Source organism: Jaculus jaculus, chromosome 5 (assembly GCF_020740685.1).
Source record: "Jaculus jaculus isolate mJacJac1 chromosome 5, mJacJac1.mat.Y.cur, whole genome shotgun sequence".
In the NCBI taxonomy this organism is placed as follows: domain Eukaryota; kingdom Metazoa; phylum Chordata; class Mammalia; order Rodentia; family Dipodidae; genus Jaculus; species Jaculus jaculus.
Genome location: NC_059106.1, coordinates 131432735 through 131454039, shown reverse-complemented (window position 1 = coordinate 131454039; position 21305 = coordinate 131432735). Strand labels below are relative to the sequence as shown.

Sequence of the window (21305 nt, the reverse complement as noted above, 5' to 3'; positions counted from 1 at the left end):
CACACATGTTTTTACTCAGAAAGTTAGTTGTGCCAGGATTGTTCCTAAGAGCTGTTATAACCCACTGGTTTGCAATGCAGGCTGATATTGGAATCCCTTGGAATGTTCAAATGTGTTCTCAGAAGCTCTGATTCTACTGACTTAGAATACGTATCAGAAATTAGGATGTTTCAAAGTGTCCCAGTTGATTGTAAATCTCTATTATGGAGAAGAATCCCGACAGAAGTCCAAACCCTTCATTTTACAAAGGAGGCTACAATGAGTGGAGATCTCCAGGGTCCAGTGACTGATCAGGGCAGAGCCAGTACTGTATTTCAACTTTATTTCTCTTCCCACAGTTACATAGCACAGACTGAAGAGTGGGTCTAATTCATTTCCTATATCTTTTATAGTATGGAAATTTTGGGGTGTCTTTGAGAATGATGAAGCCTTTCTGAGCTCTCAGGTGGGAAACAACACAGGAACTAAAGTCCAGACTCCCACAATAATGCAAAGCTTTCATCGAATTAGTGGCCTCTGGGTTATTGTCTTATGAATTTGAAAAATGACATTCATAGAATATAGAATGTTATGTTTAGAAATATTTATTATGCAGATTATAGAGAGAACTTGGGGGACAGAGGGAATGTAGAGTACTCTCAAGAGGAGTGATTGTCTAAGAGGAGGCAAGAGGGGAGAACCAGAAAATGAAAAAATCCACCTAGAAACCCAGACTGGGGATTTCTATGAACTGATGGGAACATAACAAACCGGCCTGGATACCAGGTTTCTAACTGAGGGATTTGGTTTTCTAGGGAAGGGAAAATCTTCCCAAGAACCTTAATCTTACAGGAAGAGTGTAATTTTATCTCTTTTAGCAATAGGGAGCTCTTTCAGGAAAGAAAGGAGAAGGAAAGGCTAGACTTTCATGACATGTCTGATGGCTAACAAAGTGGAGGACTTCTTTCCAGGAAAGAAGATAAAATGACCCACATTTTCCTTCACAGGTTTAAAGACATTCCTCACTTATTTTCAGGGCCCTGACACCCCTAGTCTTTGGTTTGTCTCTATTTAATGGAGTTGGGCCTGTGGTATGTATTTAGGAAATATCACTGTAATGAATCCATATCTAGTTTCCAATTGCAAATAATGGCTAGTTTGAAAGTGTCAGTGGAAGTCAAAGATGTAAACTGCCATGGTATCTGTGGCAGTTTGGCATTTCTGTGTCTGTTGTTTATCTTTTGGATTTAGCAAGCTGCTCTCATAGAACCTTAGAGCCTACAATGACTCCATTCAGAGTTTCCAACCAACTGGATGCCTCATTTTTAGGGTGATGTTGGCGGTGTTGAGCAGGAAGGGAAAGCAGGAATCTTAAACATGCAGAGATGAAAGGGGGGAAATCCACAACCAGATTGTAGTAGAATTAATGACCAGTTAAACAATGTTGGAATTTCCCTTGGGCTAGTGAGTATTTAGACATGCTAAATGAGGGAAGGAAAACAGCATCATTTGCAGACCAAAGGCCCTCAGATATGCATTAGCTCTCACAGGTAGTATCTACAAAGAATGATAATCCAAACTGTCCTCCAGCTCTTGTCAGGAACACCTAGACATTTTATTTTGTCAAACTTCTTGGGCTGGACCTCACGCTTAGAAATTTATGTTCTGTGGAAATGGATAGCTGATCTGCTACATCTATTAAGGGAATTCAAATCAGACTGACAGGCAATGATTTGGGTTGCTTCCCTAGTCATGCTAATATATCTGACTCCACAGTTGAGCTCATCCCTCTGCTCACACCTCTGGTCTCATTCATATGAAAATTACTTAGGGAGAGACCACACCCAAGCTACTCTCAGTTATTGATACATTAAGATAATGAATGAATAATTTCATTACTTGTTTTCCTAGGAGGTAGTTTATATAATAATGACTACAAAAACAATCATGTATTTCTTGCCTATTATCTATTACTCTTCATTCATTCACTGCTTTATGTCTTTTTTAAAATACATGAGCAAAATAATTAATATCTCCTGGTATCTATAACAAGTCTGGAGAGGAGCCCAGTTGGACAGAAAGATGGAACTTCTTAGTGAGTGGGCTCCTGAAAGGGCTTGATAAATAGTCTTGAAACCTCATCACTCCTTTCCAGGAACCGATGAGTTGGATCTTATCCTAAGCATTCTCCTCTTGCAGCCTAACAGTCTTAAAATATGTGATTAGAAAACAAGCCAAGATTTCTTTTAAAATTAAAAAAAAAACAACCATTTATTGAAAAAGAGTAATGTTTTTACAAATTCCCATTACAACCCTTCTCCCCTCCCCATCCCAATATCAACTGGTCTATTTCTAGGTATGATAACAGGGTATAAAAATATCAAAGCTAGATAAGTTTTGGCATAAAAATTATGTGAGGTCATTTTGGGATATAGAATGTTTTTATATTTTAGCCACGGTTATCCACATGCATTTATACTCACATACCATTAGGATCCATGGATGGGCCAAAAGCTCTGTCAATGACTTTTAGAAGTATAAACACACTAAAAATTGCTTAGTTCAAATCCTCACAAGGCCCAGTCTTGTGCATAACTTTCTCCATGTGGTTTTTCCATGAAGTACAATTCTCATCCTCCCCTAGCAGTATTAGCTACCATCAAATAGCAAGAACACCAAAGGTGTCACTAAAAAGAGCACCTCATGTCCCTTTTCAAGCCACCATCAGCTTTTCAGCCCTTTGGATTTGTTTCCTTCATTACATCTACTTAGCCACAGAAGTATCAACCAATATCGTTAAAGAAACTAGGACTTAGACAGGGAATGGTGTTTCATGTCTGTAGTTTCAACAGTCGAGACCAGAGTAGGAAGCTCACTGGGCAGCATAGGCATTCCTTGCCAGCTTGGGGTACAGACTGAGACCCTGTTTCAACAAATAGTCCAACCACAAAAAGCAAAACAAAACAAAACAACAATAATGAAAAAGAAAAACTTGAAGGACTTTCTTAAAAGTTCTTTTACCTTGGTAAGCTGAATTCTACCTTAGTATCTCATTTGAGAGGTTTAGTAAGGCAAAAAGCCTATCTTTCCAGTTATTTGAAAAGTAACCCCAGAAATATATACTTAAATTCTTTAACTCTTTCTCCTATAAAGGCTGGGCCTTAGCAATCCACATTTGCATGTATCCTTATAACAACCTGTAATGTAGACAGGGCAGGAATTACCACCCCCATACCCACCCCCACCTTTTTTTTTTTTTTTTTTTTTTTTTTTTGCAGATGAAGCAATAAATCTAGGGTGGCCAAGTGCCTTGCCTGAATTCAGACAATAATTGATAGCACCAAGATTCCAATCCAGTCTCCAAACAACAAGGCCAACAACCTTTCTCTGACATTATTACCCTCTAGTGAACAATCCTTTGCTACACACTATAAAATAAGAACATTTGTTAGATGTAACAGCACCACCATCAAGCTAGGCCCAGCTGAAGGGAAGGGAATGGGCCTGCACGTTAAAGGAGGCAGTTAACAAGGGGAAGGTGTGTGTATAGGTTTCATTCAGGGACTTTAAAACTGCTAATTGAGCAAGAAAAACACTGCTTAAGCATATTTCATGTTCAAAGAATGAGAGTCATATCACCTAATTAATACTCACATTACCTCCACCAGCTGGTTAAGAGTAATTATCTCAATTTGACAGATGGGAAAAGAGGTAGAAAGGCTGTGAATTGCTCACAGCTATAGAGAGAATATTTGTCACCAGATTATCACTCCAGCAAGTCTAGCACTTTGCGTAGATAAATAGACCACACCTCTCTGAAAAAGAGGTAAACTATAGGATAATTATATATAGCTGAGGCAGGAGAAAGAAAATCCTAGTGTGCAGGATATGGAGCTGTGAATAAGTACCTTAAAAATATATAATCAATAAAATGATTACAACACTGGGTCAGCAGCACAGTCCCACAGTGAAACAAATATTTTCCAAGCAAACACAGAGGCTACAGGGCACAGTGCAAGGACCATGTGGGAAGGTCAACAGGAAAATGTTATGTAGTCATGAAGAAAGATTTGTTCCCACAGCCTATATAAGCAAGCATTAAGCAATTCTCATTGGTTTTAGGCTTAAAATGTGTGTTCGAAAATACATTATTTGATTCAGGAGATAGAAAACATAGCAGCCTGCAACAAATAGGGGCTTGATAAAGAGAGCAATTGCTACTATGGTAATGCAAAATTAAATATGTGGTTGAAAAGAGCACAAGTGGCAAAAGGAGAGAATTCACACTTAGTAAGGAACTTTTAGGCTTATGGTAAAGATATTAAAAGCTGGTGGGTGGTGTTGATATCTGACCTGTCATATGTATGGGTAGACATAAAACATAACACATTGGTTACCTTATGTAGTCAGTATGGAAGAATATATATTTTCATATTTTAGTGATAGTTTAAGTATGCTGGTAGCAATGTAAGAATAAGAAGAGTTTCTTTATATTGCCTAGCAATTTTTTTTATAGAAAACATGTATATACATATCTATGTACACTTAAGGAGCACCCTTTCCCCATGTGAGTGTGATAACTCCATGGGAAGCAGTGGTTCAAATGAACAGGCCTTCCCTTCTGTACTGAGAGAAGAAGATAGAGTACAATTAAGCCTCTCCTAGCAACGAGTTTTATAAAAATATGCTTTCCTATATAATACCGCAGTTCAGGTAACCAGAGTCAAAAGTCTAAGTCCTTAATGACAATAATAGTCTCATTGTCTGTCCACTTTGTATTAGTTTCAACAGGATTGTTCTTTCTGCCTCTGTCACACGTAGTCTTTCCCACTAGAAGGTGTAGGCTTGGGATAAGGCCGTGGTGTTGGGTAAGAGGTTGTTTTCCGGGGACAGGAGCAGCAAAGTAGGGCACCTCCCAGAAGGCAGAGGGAGGCAGCAGCCCAGCCGGTGAAAAGCGCCTGGCCAAATTCGTACCTGCAAGAAAGTCAGCAGTGTATTTTTAGACGGTCAACCTTTAGCAAATGTTCTAACATACATGGGAAGAGAAATTATCTTCTTTTTTATTCTAGTTAACAATAACCCACAGTATCCCTCAGGAAGTGCTCTCAAGTTTGTGAGCATATACACACTAGGATGTTTATAATGTAATTACAATGTGCAACAGCCTATCAGGCAATATGACGTGTAATACCAGTTTAATGACAGAGATATTTCCAAAGACATTTCCATGTAAAAGAGGCTTGTGAAAGCATGTTTAGATATTATCAACTGGGAATTGGACCACAGTCCTTAGCTATTGATTAACAAAATCTATCATCAAATAGCAATCATGTCTAGGAGAAAATTTTTTAAACATTTTATTTTTATTTATTTATTTGTTAGAGACAGAGAAAGGGAGGAAAAATGAGAGAGAGTGAGAATGGGCATGCTAGGCCTCTAGCCACTGCAAACTAACTCCAGACACATGTGCCACCCTATGCATCTGGCTTAAGTGAGTTCTAGGGAATCGAACTGGAGTCCTTAGGCATTGCAGGCATGTGTCTTAACCACTAAGCCATCTCTACAGCCCAAGAAAAATAATTTGAATAGCTGATCAGAAGCACTCATGTAAACTGAAATACAAAATTTGTCATTTGGAAGACTTCAGAATATCTCATAGCAGGTTCTGGATTAAAATGAACCAAGGATATGTTAAGCTTCATATTGGAGGTAAGGGATCTGGGGTGGATTGTGGGCATCAAAGAGAGGTTTGAGTCTGATGCAAGCTCTGCTGCTGACATCCCAGGTGGCAACTTTGCGTCCTGCCCACAATTTCTCTTCTCCTCTCCTCTCACAGAAGGGTAGTCTTACCTGCTTTGGGCATTCAAATCCTATGTCATTTTATGACAAGTGCCCAGTGCTCAGTAATTTACAAATTGTTTTCACGTGAATTAATGATATTACTAATCTGGTAAAAACTCAGCCTATTGACCTCCAGCAGTTTCTGTCCCTATATCATAAATCTTCTGGGCAGAGCTCCAGCACAATTGTGGCAGTATACTCTGTATGTGGGTGAGTATATAAAAAGCACACTTATGTAGCACACACTGAGATTTTTTTTTTCATTCACTCACCCTTACTCTTGCAAACAATAATTACATCTTAACATCCTGACTCTGAATGTAGTTATTAAGTTTTAAAGGTGTCAGGACAGTGAGACAATGCACCTTGTCCCTGACCAAAGAGTGTTGTTACCCAAGTGCCAAAATTCAGCTCTTTAACTTTCACAACTTGTGATATTAAAAAAGATGACATTCATAAGAGCCAACTTTATAGCTATGATGGAACACAGGATTTCAAATTAATAAGTATCTCAATATATTAAAAAAGAAAATCACAGCTTCACAAGAAAATCCTAACTATTGGGAGGGAAATACTATTCATTTCCCAATAAGATGGTTCTATTGTTTTCAGTCAATCACAAACTATATATTTATGACAACTAACCCTAATAAGCTATTGGAAACATCAAAATGCACTTCAAAAAGAGTATGTCAAGTATATTAGCAGTTTGATTAATATATGAGGAATAAAGAAACATACAGTATATAGCTGGTGAAATACAGCTTAATTTTTTTTTGAAGTGCATTTTGTTATCAATACAAGTTGTTAAAGAAATTATCCAACGCATTTTAACATGAGGCATGGGTCATTTAAATTGTTTGCCAGTTTGATGTAAAATTCCATGTAATTCTTGAAAGCAAATCTGAGAAACTATGGCACTAGTAGGTCTCTGCTACACAGAGGTCGTTTTTTTTTTCCTCAGAGAATAAACTATTTTATGCATGAATAGAATTACCTGGCATTCACAGGGGTCATGGGGTCATAGAATTCTTGAACAATTCTATTGCCATACCAAGCAGTGGCAACTAAAATTGCCAGACCTACAGAAATTCAAAACAAAAGGCTGTTAATCGCTGTGGAACACTGAGCAGGAACATACAGACCAGTCAACCTAAATGTATTTCACACAAATGAGATCTAAGCAGTGCTGACATTTTTATTTCACTACTGTAAAAATCAATCTGTTTTATATATGATTTATTAGAACTGTCAATAAATATAAAAATATCAGGCTTAAGTTAAGCATAGTTTATACTACTCATGACATTTTATTTATTTGTAGTTCAAGGTCACTAGCACAAACAATGCTCGTTAGAAATAAGTCACCAGGTTCATCTTTCTTCAAGACCTCTTTCTAAGGTACAGTACTGCTCAATTTTAGCCTATTGAACTATACCTGATAGAATTATTTTTTCTGTGTTTTTTCATAGAGCTGATTTCAGAAGGTAATATGTAAATTTTTCTATGTTGTTCTTGAAAAATTCCAACTTAACATTTCCTCTGATCCAGAGGCAACATAAAGAGCTAGATACCAGAAAGAATAGGACCTGTCTCAGAATGGGCCAGGATACCCAATTCCTCAAAGTCTTCAACAATGGACATTGAGATCATTTTCTGAGGTGCCACATCAGACTGACTTATATTACATAACTAGGTTGCCTCTGGCATTTTGGATTCACAATGCTGACAAATCACTTGGCTGAAAATGTCATTCTATCACTTATATAGAATCAAAAATACCTCAGATTTTTTTTATACAAAAATATATTGGTCAAATGATACAAATAAGAGGTACAAGCTTATTGTACAAAATAGTGACTATGGTTAATAAGTGTTGCTGAAAAATGTGATGAAAGTGGATGTATAATATTCTTACCACAGAAACAACTATGTGAGGAAAGTCATACATTAATGAACTTAATTTAATCATTGTAGAATTATATATGCTTCAAAATACCATATTTTATATAATAAATGCATAGAAGTTTGTCAATTGAGAAACAAATTTAAGGGCTGGAGATTGCTTCGTGGTTAAAGGCACTTGCTTACAAAGCCTGATGGCTTGGGTACAATTCCCCAGTACCCATGTAAACTGGATGCACAAGGTGACAAGATTTTCTGGTACAACCATCTCCCCCATTCTCTCTTGCTCCCTCTTGCTTGAAAATAAATAAATAAAGTTATAAAAAATGTAAAGAAGCCAAATAAATTCTTTTTATAGCAATTCTAAGAATTCAGCAATATAGGCAAATTGATTTTTATGCTACTTACTTCTTCCCTCAAAAAATATGGCCCAATCTAACTTGCTGTAATATTCGAAGGAAAACAAGTCTGTTCAAATGGTCCATATGCATGCTCGTGAATGAGTAAGCTGCACTCCTGAGAATATCCCAAAACTGAACTTGGAGTGTTACAGTCACTTTCAGAAGATAATAGTGGGTGCTGTGCAGTGACTGCATGCATAACCTTTACTGTAAGGCAAAATTGTTAGGAATAAATATCCTTCATGCCTTTTCAGGCAGGTGCTAATTTGTATTTGGATAAGCTGAGCAACTGGTCATTCTAACCACATCTTTAGTGAGGTCACACTCTCCCTCCATTACTCATTAAATTCAAAGGTCTCCTGTCAGCAAGATAAGTAAATAGTTTAATTCTAGTTTTTCTAGTGGTTGATTTATGTCCCCAATATTATTGCAAAAGTAATAGATTACTACATCCATGCAAATGTATAGTGCATTCTATTGCTTGATCTATATATTATGCATAGCATGTCTATAATATGAACTATCCATATGGTAAATCCATAATGTAATATCACATTTAAAATAAAGCTTTTAAAGAATTGTAATGGTGTTGTTTGTAATTTATATTCTTTTTTCCTCAAAAGAAACATAAACAAATGGGTCTATTAACTCTTGAATAAAGAACGTGCTTATGTATTTTCTGTGGGAAAAATGGCTGACCTTATCAACATTTTTCAAAGGTGTCTCTGTATTGTTTTCTTACCTAGATCAGCCAGCCCTGCAATCCACGTCAACATTCCACCTACACTCCAATTGGCCTATCTCTTCTCTGACATATCCGTACATTCTGTTTATGCTGGAATTGGATTGGCTCATCTAGAATGTTGTTCTCATTTTTTTCCCATAACCCAGGTCACCTTTTTCCCATTCCTCTAAGATTCTTATATTATTGGTATTTTTAATCTTAGTCTTCCCCATCTTCTGTACCTAGCACATATGCAGACAATATTACTGACATTCCCTCTCTCTCTCTCTGCTTTCATCTATTTTTTTTAATTGAGATGATGTCTCACATAGCCCATGCTGCCATGAAAAACTTATCATCTCTCAATTTCTAGGATTATAAGTGCATACTATCCTGCTCTGCTGCTATTTTCTGAATTACATACATTTTATCTGAGTGTCTTAGAGATATCAAACATTTCTCTGCACCTACATATACTTGTCCTAATGACCAAATAGGTACCCAGAACCTGGGTGGATACCCCCGATGTATGAGCATACATGCCAGGCATTCATTTCACTATGAATAAAACTCAGCTGACCTTAAGGTCCCATGTTGTCATACTGTAAGAGAATTGAACCAATTACAAATGCAATGAAACCAAAAAAATTAAAACCTTGATTTCAGACCACACTTGTGAGAAGAAAGAACAAAAAAAAAAACATATTTAAGAAAAGAAAGAACAGAGAAGGAAAGAAGAAGGAACAGGGGAGGGAGCCTGGCATCTCTTACCCGAAATAAGGAAGATGACTCCCCCAATGACAGCCATCCGCATCTTCTGCACCTCGTCATCTTCCAAGCACTTCATGCACTTCATGCCAATGGTGGACACAAAGATCGCAATCAGTCCCAGCAGGATACCGATCACCATCAAGGCACGGGTTGCCTGCAAAGTGCCTGGCAAGAAACAGTTTAGAACATGTTGAAACTGTGCAGACACCATCAAGAGAACAGTGGCAGAAAACCAAACACATTGCAGCAGTCTGTCAAAGAACGAAAACTGGACTAGGGGATGGAGAAATGGCTTAGTGGTTAAGGCACTTGCCTGTGAAGCCCATGGACTCATGTTTGACTCCCAGATCTCACATAAATCAGATGTGCAAGGTGACACAAGCATAGAAAGTAGAAAGTGTGCACAAGATGGCACACACAACTGGAGTCTGATTACTGTGGCTGAAGGCTCTGGCATGTCAACTCTCTCTCTCATGGGCACATGCACATGCACATGCACATGCACATGCAAGCTCTCTTTCACATAAAAAAAAAAAGGCTAGTCTGTTGGGCTTCCCTCAAAAAAAAAAAAAAAAAAAACCTAGGAGATATGAGATATATGTTCTAATGATAATTCTTTTGGCCACAGTGTTTACTCCAGGAAACCATGGGTAGGATGGCCTTATACTTTGTGTTTACAAAATCAACTGAACTACTGCATCTTAATTTTCTCTAGTAGAGTATTTTGATCCTGAAGTGATAATCATATAAGTGATCTTTAATATTCATCATTGTAATTAAAGTGACTTAAAACACATCTTAGGTTCTAGTTTCCAGTTTTATACCTTTGCCAAAAAAGCAAGTGGCTTAGCTACGTGATATTTTTGATCTCCAGTTACTAGTAGGGGTTGAAGAAGAACACAGCAACCTCATTCTTAAAATGCAACAAATTACCTTGGAACATAGGATTATATGCATACTGAAAAGTATCACCAGTTTAAAACTAAATTGTCATGTTATAGTGTCAGATGTAGCAATCCAATGTATTAGTTCTTGAGTTTCCATAAGTTTTATAATATCCTGCATTTATGTTTAGTGTACTAAATGATAATCAAGGAGACAAGATCAGGGCCTGGAGAGATGACCAAGTGGTTAAGGTGCTTGCCTGTGAAGCCTAAGGACCCAGGTTTGATTCTCCAGTACTCAAGTAAGTCAAATGCACAAGGTGGCACATGCATGTGGAGTTTGTTGGCAGTGGCTAGAGACCCTCGTATACCCATTCTCTCTCTTTGTCTGCCTCTTTCTCTCTATTAAATAAATAAAATAAATATTTTTAAAAGATATTTTTAAATAGAAAGAAGATCAGGTTTGAGAGATTAATCCAATATTTCTGAAAGAGTTAAGGCTAAACCACCATTGTGACATAGACTTAGAAACAAACAAACAACAACAAAAATGAAGTATGCTACTTAGGGAAGATCTCATTGAAATTATAGATTTAGTTCCTTCTTTAGTTTAACACCATTATCTTATTGAGAATGTGTGAAAAGAATTTTGTAACTATAAATATTATTTATAAACTAAATTATATTTGGTGAATTAGCATACTTGGAGATCATGTCTCTATCACATAAAATATGAATAATGATAATCTGTATCCAGGCAGAATGAATGGTTTACCTCTTTCTGGTCTTCAGTAGTGGCTAAGGTGGAGATACCCCAATATCTAATGTATACACAGGCTCAGGACTCATATGTTTGAGATTAACAAGTTAGGCTACCAATCCTAACTAAAACAATATTTTTACAAAGGCATTGAATTTTAGTTTATGGATATTTCTAATCCTGTCAGCTATAATCTTTTAAAATCAGGGTTTAGCACTTAAGGTGCTTGCCTGTAAAGCCAAATGACCCAGTTTCAATTCTCTAGGACCCACATAAGCTACATGTACAAGGTGGCACATGCATCTGGAGTTGTTTGCAGTGGCTGAAGGCCCTGGCATGCTCATTCTCTCTCTCTTTTTCTTCCTGCCTCTTTCTCTCCCTCTCTCTCTGCCCCCTCTCTCACACTCTCTCAAATAAATAAATAAATGAAACTATGATAAAATCACATTATTACCATTCTAAAAAATATCAAGGGCTGGAGAGATGGCTTAGCAGTTAAGTGCTTGTCTGTAAAGCCTAAGGATCCCAGTTTGAGGCTCGATTCCCCAGGACCCACGTTATCCAGATGCACAAGGGGGCACATGCATCTGGAGTTCGTTTCCTGTGGCTGGAGGCCCTGGCATGCCCATTCTCTCTCTTCTCTCCCTATCTGCCTCTTTTTCTCTTTGTCACTATCAAGTAAATAAATAAAAATAAACAAAAAAAATACCAAAAGGCTATTTCAGTCATATGTTTGATATAATTTTTACTCTTTTTTCTTTAAAGTACAAAGCTGAGACACTCTCTGTTTCCTCTTGCACTTTCATATGCTCATAAGTGCAGTGAGCATGTATGCATTCCCACTCATACATTGAGATTCTGAACTAGTAGAGGACCTGCTGAATGTATGGGCCACCTGTGGACTAGGAACTAAAGCTGTTTCCATGACTGTAATGAAACTTTTCCTTGGAATCGCAAACTATGTTGTGGTATGGTGAAGAAAGTACTGAGGACTCCTCATTAAGGTGTGAACTTCCTTCTGATTTGTCAGCAGTGTTTGCAAAGACAATTACCACTTACAAAGAAAATGAAAAGATAATTATATTCCTATACATAACACAGACTCAGGAGGAAGCACTTCAGGTAGCCGCTCCAGGTATCAGATGATCCATGTTCCTGGAGAGTAGGGTGACCAGGATGCTAGGTTGAATAGCACTCTCCTTATTTTAAAACTAAAAGTCCAGCATCTTGATATGGCCCTGGAGTCCTAGGAGGACTAGTGAAGGTGATTACCCACCTCATGAGTAATAAAATCTTGGAAGTGAAATAAAGCTTAGGTAGGCAGACAACAAACATTATGCAGAGCCTTGTTGACCAAAGTTAGGGGAGGGTCTACTCCACTTGTAATTTAAACCCTTTGGAGAACGTAAGACAGGGCTGACATGACTTTTGCTCTCAATACAGAGGTGGTATAATTAGACCACGCTGATGCTATGGGAACCTTTCAAATAGGTAGAACCTCTTCAGTTTCACAGCTACCTCCACCTGAAGGATCTTATTCAGTCTGGCAGGTCTCTACAAATGACTTTTGATGCTTTCCTTGATCTCATCAAGTTTTCTACTGTGCTCAAGTTATAGGGCCCCAAACTTGACTTAGCTTATAAAATAATTATACAGATCTATTCATGGAGTAAAAAACAGCAGGACACTAGCCCAACTGGTTTGGATACTTAGCTCAGGGCATCCTTCACAAAGGCATCTCTTGGGCACCAGCCTCATGAATCAGGCATATAAAAGCCTCTGGTCCTCCAGGCCAGGAGCACATAGGCGTCACCTACTGCATGTTCCATCTATGCCACATAAAATTACCATATTCACAATTTTAATCTCCAGATTTTCTTTCTGAAGTTATCAGACAGGCATCCTTGGGTCCTGCCACACATACTGTATCACTTCTGCAACAATTCTAAGGAGGAAAGGACAGTTATTCTGTTGTAACTTGTAAATAATCTTACCATGTTTCATTTCCTCATAGAATACCATGTATTTGTCAAAAACACAAAAATGAGGCAATGGACAAAATAACATTTAGGAATTGTAAGACACTAGTTATCAAGGGGCTCTTTTTATTGTTATTATTTAAAAATGAGGTGAAAGGCTGAGGAAATTTCTCGGTGGATAAACTGTTCACCATGCAAGCTTGAAGACCTGAATTCACACCTCCAGACCTAATGTAGTATCCTGAAACTATGACAGGCTTCTGTTACAGCCATAGACCACAGCTGGATGGGAGGCAGAAGCAGGGGAATTACCCAGAGCTCACAGACCAGCACCATGGGAGACACAAATGATAGATCCTGCCTCAAATAAGATGGGAAAATTTTCCTCTACCACCACATGTATGTCATGGTGCATACATCCCCTTACACACATGAGCATACATATATGCCATATACACACCAAAAGATAAAAACAAATTATCTTAAAAAATAAAAAAATGTGGGCTGGAAAGATGGCTTAGTAGTTAAGGCATTTACCTATGAAGCCTAAGAACCCAGGTTTTACTACCCAGAACCCATGTAAGCCAAATGCACATGAAAGCACATGTGTATGGAGTTCATTTGCAGTGGCTAGAGGTCCTAGTACACCCTCTCTCTCTAACTCTCACTGTCTCTCTCATAAATAAATAAATAAATTTAAAAATTCAAAATGGAATAAAACAATAAAATAAGAAAGTCATTTTGTAACATTTTCCATTTATGTTCTGACAGCCACTGCCTCATGAGTTATTTTTGTGTTTTATAATATTATATTGTCAACAAATGTGAAGCTTCATCTTGCTTCATTGTGGTGACATTGGATAATTCTTAACTGTAATGATACAGGGAGAAAATAAAAAACAATGCACACATTCACACATTTCATACACATAAAGTTTGTGAATCATAATGACATAAAAACTTACTAACTGGGTATATGTAATGAAGGATCACAAGTCAAACTAAGAAACTATTCTGTCACAAGTTACAAAGGTTCAAAATGCTGATCAAATCTAAACTGCAGTTTTAGCTGGAGCTAGGTGAATCCTTTCCAATGAAGGTCTGATGGAAGCCTTTCAAGTCAGGGACCTAAAATATGGAATTGTGAGTTTCTGAATGAATTGGATAAGGTATATATTTCCATGCAAATCACCTGTCCATACTACCTGACAAATCAGATGAATCTTTCAATCTATGCTTAATGAACTTGAACTAGAGGCATGTCTTTGTCCTTCAAAAATTGTGTACATAATATTGTGTCTAGCTGGATCTCTGAAATAACAATGATAAATACCTTTGAAGAGCCAAGAGATGCTAAAATTCTGCATTATAAAGCTAGACTTAGTTCTAGTACATTATAATGTACTAGAAACTAATACAGATAGGAAAGAGTTGAGTTTTTTGCTTAATTTGCTCTAGGGTGTTTATTTATTTTTTGCATGTGTATATAGTGTGCATGTCTGTGTGCATACATATGGGTGCTCATGTACTTCTCTCATTCATAAATTATGTGTTCAATGGACTCCCATGATGAAGTTGTTTTTCCTCTCAGTGCAATTAGAGACAGCAGAGAAGAGGGAGGCCTAAAAACTACAACATAATTCTAGGAGCAGAGAAGCACATCTGTGTGTTGAACTGGTGTGATTGGGCAAATCTAGTAGTATATTCATTTCTCTCTTAGCCCCTTAAATTTGTAGATGACTCTAAAATATTATCTGTAGCTAAATATGTCTGTTGAGAGTCTGGTTAACAAACATTTTAAAACTTACATGATTGTTTCTTTGCATTATTTAGCAATAAACATAGGAGTCTGTCTGTTAATTATACTTAGCCAGAATGACAAAAGTTGAGCTTTCCAACTCCCTGGGGTGTTCTTACCACTTTCCACCCGAAAGTTTAATTTAACAAAATACTTACAAAGATCTTGGCTTACAAGACAAGAAATGAGTTCAACAGTACCTACCTACTATAGTTATTTTAATCAAAATAAGTATGGGAGAGCTTCATTTTATTTTAATGCTTTAAAAACTTGCTATCCAAGCAGTAGAATATCCTGAAAATACTTGACATTGTTTATGATCCACCACAATTTTATCCCTTTTACTGTATGTCATGAACAAAACACACTGTAATTGTACTTGTGTCCTCACGTAGTCCTTTCCTACTGCACTATGTGTGGATAAGTATTAGAGGATAGCAAATTTGCCCACTGCCTGACTACAGTGCTTTTTGTCTCGCAGCTCAGTGAGTTCACTGTAGACGTTAATAGCACTTACTCCTCTGGAGTTTTCAATATTAAGACTTTCACTTTTACGCTGGTGAGAGCTTCACAAGAGTCACCCTTGTTGGCATGTCTATTTTATTGCTGCATGATCAGTGACCACTCACTGAGTGACCTCAGAACATAAGTGTGGTCAGTAATCCAAGTGGTCCAAGATGAGGAAGACTTGTATCTTTCAGGAAGTTCTGAGATCTTTTGCTACCATTTAAAGACTATTTGTGTCTTAAAACACTTCATGATTAAATTTATGCTTATACAACACCCAATATAGAAATCTTAAGTTACACCTTTTCACCCTTTATCAAACATGCACAGAATGTTGGCACTGGACAGAACTTGAGACATCACATTACTCGCATTCCTGACTGAGAATAGGGCCAAGCTCAGTGTTGTTGAATGGATGAATAAGTCTCTGATTCTTTTCTCTATTCCTCCATATTCTGTCTTATGTTACAATGGTAAATTGACTGGAGTTCAAGGAAATTGTCTCACCTGTATATTGGTGCCTACATAAGTAGTGCAAAAACTTTAGCACTTAAAATTCCATGTGTGTGGTGGCATATGCCTTTAATCCCAGCACTCGAGAGGCAGAGGTAGGAGGATCGCCATAAGTTCAAGGCTACCCTGAGACTATGTAGTGAATTCCAGGTCATCCCAAGCTAGAGTGAGACCCTACCTTGAAAAAAAATTTAAAAAAAGAACTTAAAATTCCAAGCCAGTGCTATGGTTTAACTTCCATCATTTCAAGAGTCAGAAATAACTATTGAAACATGTGAACATCAGTGGCCTTTTTGCAATGCCCTCCATTTAGCAAGCACCAAGCAGTGTGGAGAAGCCTAAGTGGGTGCCCTCCTCTCTGCCAGCCTGTGTTTCAAAGCCATCCAAGCCAGTGATTTTGTTTCTCTGATTGAGCCTGACATCATGGTGAGAGTGCTGGGAAACCTCATGACAACCAATACTCATTAAGCACACCTACACACATGTGGATTCATGCAGAGCTGGTTTAACAGGCCAGAGTAGCTTATAAACAAATTACAGAATTTCAGAGCTAGATGAGACTTAAAGAGAGTCTAGCCTAACGTCCCATTTGTCTGGGCTTGGATTTTCCCAATAGCATTTCTCCAAAAATGCTTACTTGTTCACTGTTTCCACACCTCCCAATATGCAGCCTCCCAGGAAAGCCCAATCTTTGAAAAATGCTAGCTATTAAAGAGAAGCAAGAAGAAGCAATTAACCATATAAAACAGGCCACCGACTTCCCATCATTTCCTGAACTGAATCAAAATAAGAAAACATGTAGAAGTTACATCTTGTCTATTATAAGTACATCTGGCCCTCTCTTTTTCATATCCTAAATTTCAGCTGCAAGGGTCATCAATGTAGATAACTAGCCTTTCAATGCAAAACTTGTTTTCCCAGGAAGTTTCTCTTTCACAACTGGCTTGGTAAAACCTACTTAAAAATTCCTGCTGTGTCACAATTCATATCAGATACACTGCATTTTGTATACGGTATTATCCCACCATATTACGACAGGCACTCTGCAAACTCTGCAAAGATGCAGCAGGGAAAGGAATCTTTTTATGTCTAGTTGCTAAAACCTTCGTACCTTTTCAGCATGTGAAAGCTAAGAGGCCAAGTAGGCTCTTTTGTTGCATACAGCAAAGTGCAAGTCCAGGAAACCTAGATCCACACTCTTCATCTCAAAGCATTTCATGAATTGAAACCTTTTATGAGGCACACTAGTCATATACACAGATAATCCTTTTCATCTCTAGGCGTCATAGAACTGTACCAAAACTAGCCAATGAATCACCACTCCAGATCTCATCAGGTGGGCGTGAGTGCCACCATTCAGGTGGAGAAACAGAGACAAGTCCTCTGGGCCCCATCCAAAGCATCCAGTGAATCATTACCCAGCTGGGAGAGAGAACATGTGAGTCAACACTCCTTCTGGGAATGAGTGTGGTGAGAAGGGCCTTAGCTCCATCTTGGATAAACTACAGCTTCAACCGAAATAGAAAGCTGGTGATGGTTAAAGCTGATGCTGTTCTCATTTAAGTGGAAAGGAACAAATGAGAAGTTTCCAGAAATGCCTATGGGGGGGGGGGGTTGTTAACTAATTTTCATAGTTTAAAATACTATAATAACTACATGAATAAGGAGTAAATTAAAATAAATATCTAATATGGTATTAATGGTGAGTATTCAGGGTCTGAGTCATTTTTGTTCCGTTTGTTCATTTAAGGAAGTGGAACATGTTAGAATGAACTACTTGCATTAGAGGAATAAAATTGACAAGGAAGTTTTCTAGAACTTCTCTTCACACCCCACCTGCCAATTCCACAATATGGTACTATATGGTACTGAAAACGCCAACCACCACAACACTGTTTACTTAAATGTATTTTTTCTTCTGTGGGGAAATCCAATAATTATTGCCAATTGTTCACTTCAGTAGTAACAAGAAGCACACACACACAGACTCAATTTACAAATTAACTTTGATATGAAAGAGTCCTTAGTTGGAGACCTTCAGAAAATAGAATGCCAGAAGACAAAACCGCAAGGCCTGGCTAAATTCTCAGGTGTTCGCGGTGCAAAGCCGACCTGAGACGCGCTCTACCGCTCAAGGGCACGGCTTTGGCCATGTTCTATGAAGAGCGACCCCCCCTGAGCTCACTAGGAGGGAAGCAAATGGGGCAAAGCTGCCAGGCCCGCTGCTCTCCTCAGCACACACTGGAGACCCGGGGCAAAGGCTTAAGGGGCTTCTCCTGTTCGTAAAAGTCCAAGACAGACACAGGAAACAAGTAGGGTGATCCCCACAGAGGATAATCCAGACCTGAATGATTATTACCAAAGTAGGAAATTAATTGTCTGCTAACAAGGCATTCAAAAATCTTTATTTAGTGTGTGGGGGGGTATCTTACACTTTTCCCCTCAACATCTTTAGAAATATTTCTCTCTGACTAATCATTTCCAACACTACTTAGAAGAAATAACCCACCATCGCTCAGAAGAGCCCTTGTGGAAGGAGAAAACACGGGAAGACCCCTATTCTCCCTCTCTCACCACTGTCCCCAGCTGGCTCATGCTTCATCAGCTGCACCCACTTTGCCCACACCTTCTGTTTCTTCTTTTCACACAGTGTTGCTCAGAACCGCTAGGGTCTTTACCCTTTACCCTTTTCTCACCAACTTTGTCTAAAGTAACTCTAAGTCCGCCTCTCCTAAAGACCTTAGGTTGGCAGTTAGAAGCTTAGGGGAAAACTCAAGTAAGTATTTTTTTTTTTTTTTTTAGATATTCATTGACTTATTTATTTGCAATTTTTGTACATGCACATAATAAATTTTAATCTTTATCTTCTTTCATTACCTGCCCCACCCCGGAAAAAATAATGAAGATGTTCTTCAAGGTGTAAATGTAAAATTAAAGATTCATCTTTAGCTGTATGTAGGAGAACCTGCTAGGACATAGAAGACTCTTTTTTCTTTTTTTTAAACAAATCTTCATTTGATATTTGGGGATGCTCTTTTTAATTGTGCATGCTTGAAAAAACAAGCTAATTGTACCATTTTCTTGACCAAACCCCTAGAATGTGCCTAAGGGGCCTAAGACCTCCAGTTGCACTTAGACCTTCCCAGTCTCCGTCCCCACCCTCCCTGAATGGAATTTGAGAAGTCACACCTCGAGGGACAGAAAGTGTAATGCTGGGCGTTGGAAGCAAACCCCAAACCGGGGCCTCTGGCCTGATACTCTCCACCTTCTCATGAGAGCACCTGCTCCGAAACCTTGACCAACTTATGGTCGGTAACCATAGAATCACAGTAGGGACCCAGTCTGGCTGGCACTACTTCACAGGGAGGCGACGAGGAGAGGTCCCTAGCCGGGGGCTGCGGGTGGGGGATTCACTCACTGTTCAGATTCAGCAAGGAGTCGAAGACCTTGCACTGGATCTGCCCGGTGCTCTGTGACACGCAGGACATCCATAACCCCTCGTAGATGGCCTGGGCTGTCACGATGTTGTCCCCTGCATAAGAGTAAATCTTCCACTGGGGCAGGGCAGTGCTGACGATGCAGCCGATCCATCCCAGGAAGGCCAGGATGAAGCCCAGTAGTTGCAGCCCCGCGTTGGCCATGGCTCGTCCGAGGCTGGCTTAGGGCACCGGGGTGGCAGGTGCAGGCAGGGGAGTCGGCAGGGTGCGAACCCGGGGCTCCCGAAGGTGGCGGGCCGCGCCGAGCGAGTAGTTATTGCAGGGACCTGCCCTCCTTGCTGCCGCGGGCGAGGATCCGGGGTCCCGGCCGGAGGCGACTCTGCAGTGGGGCTGGACGCGGGCTGAAGTGGCCACGGCTCCCGGGCGCAGGCACTGGGGCGCGGACTCGCCCGGCGCCCAGATTTAAAGCAGCTCCGCCCCTGCCGCGTCCGCGCGCGCCCCCTGGCGGTTTCGGGCGGGAGCGTTCGGGGAGCTCCGAGTTGCTCCTGCCACCCCACGGGGGTAGGGGGGTTTCGTTTTAACTTTATTTTTAGCATTAAAAAAAAAAAAATCTATCCAATTTCCTTTTCCTTCCTACATTTCCTCTCCTTTGTTCAGCGTCCTTCCTTTTTCTTTTCTTCCTTTCTGCTCTTCGAGGACTTCATCTGGCTGACATCTTGCATTATTTCCAGGAGTTTAAAAGAGCTTGACACTTTAGTTTAGGAAAGTGTGACCCAAGAAGTGTGTCCAGAAGACAAGAATAGTGCCTGTGAAACACACAGCAGGTCACGCACATGTCCAGCGCTTGCCTCCCAGACCAGTGTGCTTCTGGCTGGGTCCTGTGATTTCTCCTTTCAAAAAGCCAGCCCACGTTCCCCTATAGACAATACTCATGTACACACACACACAGTCACATACACACGTTCACACATACACCCAACACACATACATTTACACACACACACACAAACACCCTCTATTCCATAGAGAGTGGTTTGCTTGTATTGGCAGAGTTTTCTGTCCTCTTGCAGAGCCTTGCACTGAAGGGGTGTCAAATGGGATTCAACTAATCTGGGGCACCCAAGCAGTCTCTTCCCAGCAGGAGGGGACTGGGCTGGGATCAAGGAAGCCTGGATTCTGGCTCTGGATTTTGCTGTAAAGGACTATGACATCCCTCAAGTTTTGTTCTACATGAGCCTTTACTTTCCTTCTTGGGATCTTTCTTTGACTCTAAAATGTGATGTGGTTGGAAATTATTGAAATGTTTTTCCAGCTGTGTTTTGTGTGTGTGTGTGTGTGGTGTGAGCATGGTGGGAGGAGATATTTCTATGGTTTTAGGAAAAGGCAGGAGACTTGGAGGCAGTAAAAAGAGAAAGCAAGCAAGAGACACTACATATCCTCTGGAGACTACCTGGTTGCCACAAGCAATAGATGGTCAAAGATGAGCCCCATCCCTCAATCCCACCTTGCTGTTTTTAGCCTTGCAGGGACACATGACTATGTACTCAAGGATCAGCAATGAAAAGGCGCAGGCGCTGGAGGAAGGAACACTTTGGAGCCAGCAGGTTTACCAGTAAGTCCTGCCTTTCTTCCAGCTCCCCTAGAAGTCTGACAGGCTCTCAGATCTGCAGGGCAAGACTGGGTCAGCACTGAACCCACAGGACTTGGTCCTGCAGGCAGCCCTACTCTGTGGTTTCGGATGTCAAAGCTGAAGAGATATCAAGTCAAACATAGTCTATTCATTTCCCCAGATCAGATGAAGTCCTC

General features: G+C 39.5%; 1 protein-coding gene across 1 annotated transcript; it reads right to left on the bottom strand.

Annotated features, from left to right (window-relative positions):
* Positions 1–2268: 2268 nt before the first annotated feature.
* On the bottom strand, positions 2269–19916 carry Cldn1 (claudin 1). Its single transcript, XM_004654268.2, has 4 exons — positions 19481–19916; positions 9622–9786; positions 6818–6902; positions 2269–4953 (listed from the first exon to the last, which is right to left on the bottom strand). Exons 1-4 carry the CDS (start codon positions 19701–19703, stop codon positions 4791–4793), a joined length of 636 nt encoding a protein of 211 aa, XP_004654325.1. The 5' UTR covers positions 19704–19916; the 3' UTR covers positions 2269–4790.
* Positions 19917–21305: the final 1389 nt, after the last annotated feature.